Below are 9,435 nucleotides of genomic sequence, written 5' to 3' on the forward strand. Positions count from 1 at the left end.
GTAGGGGAGTCTCAGTGGTTGGCATAACCAGAGAATGATCGATAGGAGCCAGGCCAACTGTCAAGAACAGCCTCGTGAAGAGCATGAGACCAAGGGGTGATGCTCATACGCCAGCAGATCCAAGCACTGGAAACCACAGGTCTCACTGTCATCTAGATTAGCCTTCCTGAAGCACCAGGCTCACAACATTCTCCAGGCACCAGAAGTGTTTCACGTTGACAGCTGACTCAGGGGACCCTTCACTTTGCCACAGACCAGCTTACCATTTCCCATAAGAAAAATGGAGGCAAGGTAAGAGGCTTTTGGAAACCCTTTTCCCAAAGTTTTTGTCTTTTTTCTTAGTCTGTCACCATATAACTACACCTTGAGGTGGAGAATCCAAGGAGTCTCAGGAGTTCCTAAAGACACAGGAAGTACAAAAATCATTCTTTAGCAGTGTGGACAGGCAGACTTGACTTTGGGAGATAAGAATCCTGGAAATCACTTCTTGTAATTTCTCCTCATTCTGCTCTCATCTAAACTATGCAAATGTTCTGTTATTGTGAGAATCCTGCCACTTTCCTTGACATGGCATATATATATGGGTACAGGCTCTGTCTCTGAAAGTATAGTTCTGCCAGAAATTCAATCACCTGTGTTTCCTGCAATGGAAAGATTCCATCCCTTTGCATTTCTCTCAGTAGGAAAAAGATGCTTTAAAAATGAGTAACTGACAAAAGCAGAGTTGAGTATAAAATATCAGTAATGTACATATTCAGGGAATGTTAAACATGATGTTAAACCCAACTCCAATCCAAGAAGAGTTCATGGAATGTGGAGATGTATCAACAGTAATAGTCATCTGAACCAAGAGCTGGGTGTTACTGTGGATATAGTTTATAGTTGTGTTGCCCCAGACAAACAACTGATTTTATTCATTGATTAATTTTCTTATTTGATCATTTGATTTCTATATTCAATGTATGCTGATTACCCTCTCTCCCCCCTCTTACACCCATCTCATCCTTTTTAACTTCCTCCTCCATCTCTACTAGACCCTTTCCCAGTTCATCACTTTTTCTTTTGTTTATAATATAGCAACAGACAAGAGAAAAGTTCTTAATGTTTCATCCCAGGAAGGGTGTACAACTTGATTGGCAGTTGTTTGCTCTCAGGATGTGGAGTACACCTTTCCATGGTCTCCCAGCTTTAGAAATCTCCTATTTTCTGACAGGTTTCATTTTGCAAGTAAAGTGCCACATGACCCTTCAGTGTTTAACACCAGCATTCTTCTTGTGTCATCTGCCCTTGACATTTGTCACTACAGTTTGTTGAGTATGGGTTTATTTCTTGTCATGTCCATTTGGAACACCTCCTCTGTTTAAATATCCATATCCTCCTGTAGATCAAGGAAAATCCATGTTCTATTTCATGGAATTTTTTTCTGTGCCTTAGACTGCATCTTATTCCTATCATTTGAACATAGTATTCATAGGTTAGGTCTCCAAATTGAGTCCCACATTTCTTGTATTTTCCTCCTTTTTCTTGTTTGCTTTCTCTCACAGCTCAGGCTTTTTGGAACTCACTATGTAGCTCATACTGTTTTTTAATTCATGGAATTCTCTGTGGCTTTGCCTCTAGAGTACTGGTATTCCACATGTAAGCTAACCTGGCTGGTAGAGGAGTTTCTATCACCCTCCTAGAGACCTTTTCTCTCTTCAAACCCTGTAGATGATTCTGTGTCACAATACCCTCTATTTAGCACAGTTTCTACTTCTTTTCTTCTCTCTGTTTTCCCATATTAATTTTTTACCTCCTAAAGAGTGCTAGAAATTCAATTCCTCTCAAAATCCTATGCCTATATCTTCAAGGCCTGTGGTTCTCAGCCTTTCTAATGCTCTTACCCTTTAATACCCTTTAATATAGTTCCTCATGTTGTAGTGATCCCAATCATAAAATTATTTTCTGATACTTCATAAGTGTAAGTGCTACTGTTATGAAATGTAATGTAAGTATCTGATATGCAAGATATATTTTCATTGTTACAAATTTATCCCAAAGGGTCACAAGCCACAGGTTGAGAACCACTCTCTAGGTTCTCATTACAGTTAACCATTGGACATTCCCAGGTTGGAGAATGACAAGAGCTATCGTTAACCATCTCTGTACCATATGCCATTCTTTCAAGCATACTGGAGTTTCCCAATGGCAAATTCATTTTCCATGCATTTTGTGTATTCAATTTGCTCTAAAACATTTTCATCTACTGTTGGGTTTATGATTCATTTATTCAATTGTTTAGTGAAAATTTCCACCTGCTCACTGTGTGCCTACAGAGAGATGGACACTTGTGATATAGCAATAGACAACAGAAAAGTGCTTAATGTCCTTAAAGGCTTTCCTGCTTTCTAGTTTCCAATATGAAGTAGAGACTGAGTCATATTAGCTTGTAGGTTTGGTTCTTTTCATACTGGTCTTAGTAGGACTTGGCATTCCCTTTATGACTGTCATTTATGATTTATATATTTTCTCAGTTGATAGCCTCCCTGTGCCATGACTTTGAGCAGTGGTTGTTCATGATTCTGGTTATCAAGTTCCTGCACCAAAGAAGAACCAGCATAATGACAGAAAGAAAGTTTGGTTCAGAGTTCTATTCTTTCTGACACAACCCAAGACACTGAGTATCTATATTGGGGCCATCAACTATTCTCATATCAGTATAGAACTTGCTTTGTAAATAACCAAGAGAAATAGAAACTAAATTTAAATTAAAGCTCTATATATTGGTTTTGATAAATTACTGTCTCTACAATTCTGTTTCCTTCTCTTTATGATCCAGGTCAGTCATTCACACAGAGCAAGATGTCCTGAGAATCAAAGATTATAAGCATGTGCTCATATCTTCTTTTTCTTTCCAGTTACAGCTGTGGAGAGCTCCTAAGAGTGGATTCAGATGTTCCAGACTGGAGCACTAACGTCACAGCAGTGAATGGAATAAACTACACTGGAATTTCATTTTGTGACATTGTGTTCTATACCATGATTTTCTTTTCTCTCATCATTGGCCTGGTTGGGCTGGTTGGAAATGCCATAGTGTTGTGGCTTCTGGGATTCCACATGCACAGGAATGCCTTCTCTGTCTACATCCTCAACCTGGCTGGGGCTGACTTCCTCTTCATATACTTTCAAATTGTATACTCTGTTTGTTTTATCTTAGAAATCTACTCCATTCCCACAGGATTCTATACATTTTCTTTTGTTGTGTCAAATTTTGCTTATCTTTGTGGCCTGAACATCCTCAGTGCCATTAGCATTGAAAGGTGCCTGTCTGTCATGTGGCCCATCTGGTATCGCTGCCATCGCCCAAGGCACACATCAGCTGTCATATGTACCCTGGTTTGGTTTTTGTCACTGCTGTTGACTCTCCTGGACTGGACAGTATGTGATTACCTATCTGGTAGTCTTGGCCTTGGTTGGTGTCAGACATTTGATTTCATTACTGCTGCATGGTTAATTGTTTTGTTTGTGGTTCTCTTGGGGTGCAGTCTGGCCTTAATGGTTACTATCTTGTGTGGCTCACGCAGGATTCCTGTGACCAGGCTGTATGTGACCATTGTGTGCACAGTGCTGGTCTTCCTGTTCTTTGGACTGCCCTATGGGATCTACTATTTCCTCTTATCATGGATTGAGAATTTTGATGATTTTTTGTCTTGTTATTTTTTTCCATTGACAAGAATTCTGTCCTGTTTTAATAGCTGTGCTAATCCCATCATTTACTTCCTTGTTGGCTCTATCAGGCATCGTAGGTTCCAGAGAAACACTCTCAAGCTACTTCTGCAGAGAGCCATGCAGGACACTCCTGAGGAGGAATAATGTGGAGAGGGGGTGTAGCAGGAATCTTTAATAAGACAGTCATTTCTACAGGGGGGTTGTTCAGGAATATCTATCTAGAGAAGTGAAAACAGTTTGGCAGAAACTTGTGAACACCTTTGATCATTCAGAAGTAGCTTTGAGAAGCAACTTTGTCCTCATTAGTTTGTGGCATTTTCATAACTTTGCTTAGTTGATGACCCGAGGCTAAATCAGTTGGGAAAGTAGTCAGTCTTGCAGAAGTTGATTGATACTGGACTTGTTATACAAATACAGACTGCAGTATTTCTGAAGCTGTCTTGCTCAGTGTTTCATCACCTTTTTTTGATGGAACCCTTTGGATGTTCTCTGGGGTCCTGGAGAGCTGCTGATCACTATTGACAAATCCTTCCAGAAGCAAAGAGGTCAAGGAAATGGAGTAAAGAGTTGCATTTCTTTTGTCACTAAACTTGACAGTAGTTAAATCCATGTTATATTTTGCAAATATTTCCTTTTTAAAAACAATCTTTTTCTCAATGTTTGAAGTGTCAAATATCATTATATCAAATATTATATTTATAATATAATCCTGTTATAATTTTATAATATAAAATCTTATAATTCAGTCCTTATTTTTTTTTGGTAGATTTCAGAGATTTTTATGGAGGATTGTCTTTCTTATGTAAATTTCAAAGTTAACAAATATACATTCTCAAGAGAAGTCTGTGCTAAACCTCTATTCACCCAGTGAAGTTTTTACTTTCAAGTTCATTGTGTCTTCTACTTTCAGCATAGAATGAGTGCAGCCAGGTTTTGTAATGAGATCTATCAACATCCATGTATACACCTGAAGGAGGAGAGAGACTGTCCTTCACTGGTTACTTCTACAGTGATTTGCTTAGCATTCCATGGTCAAGTTTTTTCTCTTTCCTCTCTTGTCTTTGCCACGATTTTCCCCTCTTTTTGCCTGTATAATCTCTCATGACAAATTTCCCCTGAGGTTCCAACAAGCATAATGGGGTTCCTTTGAAATCAAACCTGTTTCAAATTTCAGCCATTCCCAGGAGATCACAGTATTTATTACTTGAATTATATGTATTTTAGTAAATTTTTTATAAAATATTTTTCCATTCTAAATATGAAATATGTGATAATTTCAATTGAAATGCATTAAGAGAGCACAATATTCACAGATCAAAGGAATCAAATATGCTTTTATTTTCTGTTTTTTTCAAGACAAGTTTTCTCCATGTAACAGCATTGGCTGTCCTGGAAATCATTATATAGACCAGGCTGGCTTTGAACTCACAGAGATCCACAGCCTCTGCCTCCTAATTGCTGGATTAAAAGCATGCACCACCACTGCCTGGCCAACAAACTTTCATAAGTTCTGGTGACTACAGGACCCAGAACTCAATCATGACATAAAACACTCTTACCTCTTCTAATTTGCACTTTCTCTCCAGTCAAAACTTTTTGCTTCAGAGGTCAGTGCTGTCTATATTTCTAAACTAAACCTTAAAGTGCAAATTGAAAGAGTGCAACATAATGCTTGATATACGTGTGGTTGTTATAGTTGAACAAACTAACACATAATTATCACATTTAAATATTCATTTTTTCCCGTGACCAATACTTCATTCTTAGAAAAATTCCTGAGTACAGTTTACTGTTATTACAGTGAGATCCCATCCTGTTTATTACTCTTGTGGTTTGAATGAGAATGGTTGCCATAGGCTCATATAGTTGAGTGCTTACTGCTAATTGGTGGGAATATTTGGGCAGGATTAGGAGGTGAGGCTTTGTTAAGAGGCATGACACTAGGGGTTGTCTTTAGGATTTCAAATACTTGGGCCATTTCCAGTTCCACTTTGCACACCTTTGGATTAGATGTAGGCTGTCAACTACTTCTTTAAAACTATGCCTACTTTCATGCTGCCACGCTTCCTGCCATGGTGGTCATGTTCTCCAACCCCATGGAACTGTGATCTCCCAAATTAAATGCTTCCTTTTAAATTGCCTTGGTCGTTGTTTCTCATCACAGCAATAGAAATGTAACTAAAACAGAAGTTGGTGCTAATGAGTGTGCTATGGATGTAAAAGAACTGCCCATGCTGCTTTTTCAAGGAATGCTGAGGTCTATCTAGGGGTCTTTGAACTAGGGAAGCAGTTCAATGTTGTAAGTGAGGTTTAACAGACCATTATAGTAGGAACTTGGACGATAGTAATGCTGAGAGCATTGTAGACTATGGAGGTCCAGCTCAACAGGGGAACACTATCAGCATCTATGCTAGAGACCATTCTTATGATACTTTGCAAAGAATGTGGTTGTTATTTCCTCTTGTCATGAGTATCTGCCTGAGGCTAAATGGAAGAGTTTGGTACTACTTTTGTTGGCAAAGACATTACTTTTACAATGAAAAAGAGAAAGCAGGGCAAAAAAAGAAATTTGAATGTACAATTGAAGAAAAAACGATATCAGGATATTAAACGTTGAAGCTAAGTCTTGTGCTCAGAGAGATAGTAGTTTAAAGAAAGGCCTGACGTACAATGGAACAAAGGGGATGATGCTCTCAGCGCAGGAACTTATCCATCTAAAATTCCTACTAGAAAAAAGCAAGTGCCTAAAGACTTTCCTAAAAGAAAGGAAAACTTATTCATCAAAAGAAAGCAACAAATTTAAGTTTATGTAAATGTCATTGAAGGAAAAATTCAAGTTTCATTCTAAGCAGAATACAGAACTTGGTAGCATCAGTCATGTGGTTTTGGTCTTTGAGTCAAGAAGGATTCAGGAGTAAAGTGGTCATGGAATCTTTTTTTCATGCTTAAGGAAAGCCACTGAGGCCAGGCATGTGGCAGGGGAATCTCTGCATGGAGACCTGGAGAGGACATTGTGTGAAGCTGTGAAAGTGAAGCCTAGATTTAGCTGAAGACTCTAAGATGTCTGAGCCAGCAGAACTTTGGGGTACCTGCCAAGGAGAGCTGCATAGAATGAGTGGAACCAGTCCAAAAGAGAGACGTGTACTGCAGTCATCAAAGCTGAAAGGACAGAGCCATCTCAGCCTTCTGATATCAAGATGTGGAGCTACAGGATTTGTAGTTTACCTTGCTGAATTTTGATTTTGTTTTTGCCCAGTATTTCTTGCCTATGCTCCCATATCTCCCTTCTGTATAATAATATATGCTCTCTGCCTTGCATGTTGGAATATATACTTTGTTTTTGATTTGACAAAATTGCCTTGAGTCATAGAAGAGATTTTGGACTTGTAAACAGTGTTGGGATTGTGAAAAACTACAAGGACTTTTCAAGTTAAGCTCAATGCGTTTTCCAAATAAGTAAATGATGAATCTCAAGGAGCTAGAAAAAAAAAGATAGAAAACCAACATCAAAACTACTAGAAGAGAATAAGTTATAAAGATCAGAGAAGACATCAATGAAGTAAAGATTCAAACAAAATAGTGACAAATAAAACAAAGAGCTACATCTTTAAAAAAAGAATTAGTGATCTTGTGGCATATGGTAGCTTGTCTGACTCCATATTAAAAAGGGAAACTGAATTGAAAGGCTTTCCTCTAGACTAACTTACAAAAAGAGATGTAAAACTCAAATATATAGTATCATTTGTGAAATAGACTTCAGGGGTGATATTGCTGAACTGGAAAGGAGTATTAGAGATTCTTATGAGCATATAGATAATAAAAGCTTGATAGCCTAATAGAAATGGACAGACCTGGAGATGTATGCATCACTGCTCACCATGATAATTTCATGAAGACACAAATTAGTGATGAGACTGGAGATGTGACTCAGCATTAAAAGCACACTCTACTCTTGCAGAGCACTAGAGTAGGTTTCAGCATCCATACCAGATATCTCACAGCCATCTTTAACTCCAGTTCTGGAAGGATCCCAAGCTTCTGGCTTCCATGAAGTCCAGAAATGCTCCCCACCACACACATATACAGTTACACAGACATATATAGAGACACACACACACACACACTCACACTCACAGAATTTTATATATATATATACAAAAAATGAAGTCTTAAATTAAAGAAACAACAAAAATGATTCTGAATCCACAATTAAAAGCCTTAGTCCAAGAAAATCTCAGAATCACAAAGATCACTGGTGAGTTCTAGTTAACAATTAGGGAGGAACAGACATGAATTCCACGAAGAACTACAGACCAATATCTTTGAAGAAAACACTTGCAAAAATCTTTAAAAAATAACAATAAAGCAATTCCAATGGTAAGAGGCTGTGGGTGGGGACTCTTCAAACTCCATGGCCATCAGACTGTTAAACCAGGTGAGGCAAGAAGGAAATTCGGTTTAACATGATTCAGTACATGTTGGTACAAACTGTGATAGTCTGACACAGGGAAGCCTATTTTAGGCACATTTAAACATGGAAAATTTGGGAAAATAGTTCCCTGGTGATAATTCAATCCAGTCTTCACAATAAAGCTTAAGATGTGACTACATAGAATGTGTTTTTACAGAACCTGTGATATCTTTCATACAGATGGATTCTATAGGATGACTAACAAAAAAACAAGCTCATGATAAGGATGTAGTGGAGGATCTGATGTGGTCTTTGTCCTACAGAAAGCACAAAAGTTACCAGGCTACTAATAACATCCTCTCCCAGCTTTCTGGGTAGATAACACATTACTCTTTTATCCCTTTAGAAAGAAAATCCTATGTGTTTAATAGTCCTGTTTTTGCTGGTGCTTATCTGTGAGCACAAGAACATCTGTTCTCCTAAATGGTAGGTGAGAACGATTATTCATAACAATGATTGCAGTTCATTCTAGTGCCTATACTGAGCAGTAAATGTGCCAGATTAGTTTTGTTTCACTGTGATGAAATATTTTACAGAATAACTAGAGAGGAATGGTTTACTTATATTTATGCTACGAGGGTTTGGTCCATGCACATGAGCAGAATATAATGGAAATGAGAGCACAGAGCAGAGGATGAAGGTCACACTCTGGAAGACAGCATGCAGACTGTGACAGGAAGGACAAGTCATTCCTCCCAGTGACTTACTTCGTTAGTACATTCTGGCTTCTAAAGTTCCTGTGATCTCCCCAAGTAGCTCCAGCATCTGGAGAGGAAGCATTTAAAGTACATAAACCTATAGAGTGTTTTCCATACTCAAACCTAAACCTTCTGCTCTTGAACCTATAGAGTGTTTTCCATACACAAACCTTAACCTTCTAGAGGGTCATATGCATTTCAGAATGTCAGATGCATTTAGTTATGTTCACAGCAGGGCCCATGTACCCTCCTCTCAAATTCCTCTTTGATTATCTTGGCCATGGTTGGACACCAAGCAGTTGTGTGACATTTCAGAGGAAATGAGAATAAACATCTACTTACCCAAGAAACCTGTTAAGAGCAAAGAAAGAATTCTACCAGAGTTCAGTTTGGTGAACCACCTAGTTTATTGGAGCATATTATAGTATTAGGAGTGAAGGATTAGTAATAGTAGAGTGTGGAAGAAGTGCCTCAAAGGAGCATGGGTGACACAGGGACATCTGCACCTTCAAAAGGCCACTCCAACATGGATGACAACTCATGAAAGCTGTAGTCTTG

At 38.4% G+C, this 9,435-nt stretch overlaps 1 protein-coding gene across 1 annotated transcript; it reads left to right on the forward strand.

The window, feature by feature from the left end:
* Positions 1-7,017, forward strand: LOC102920198 (mas-related G-protein coupled receptor member X2-like). The gene is made up of 2 exons (XM_076543475.1): positions 1-291; positions 2,898-7,017. The coding sequence occupies exons 1-2, from the start codon at positions 281-283 to the stop codon at positions 3,850-3,852; spliced, it is 966 nt and encodes a 321-aa protein (XP_076399590.1). The 5' UTR covers positions 1-280; the 3' UTR covers positions 3,853-7,017.
* The last annotated feature ends 2,418 nt before the right edge of the window (positions 7,018-9,435 follow it).

Source organism: Peromyscus maniculatus, chromosome 1, assembly GCF_049852395.1.
Source record: "Peromyscus maniculatus bairdii isolate BWxNUB_F1_BW_parent chromosome 1, HU_Pman_BW_mat_3.1, whole genome shotgun sequence".
Lineage (NCBI taxonomy): Eukaryota > Metazoa > Chordata > Mammalia > Rodentia > Cricetidae > Peromyscus > Peromyscus maniculatus.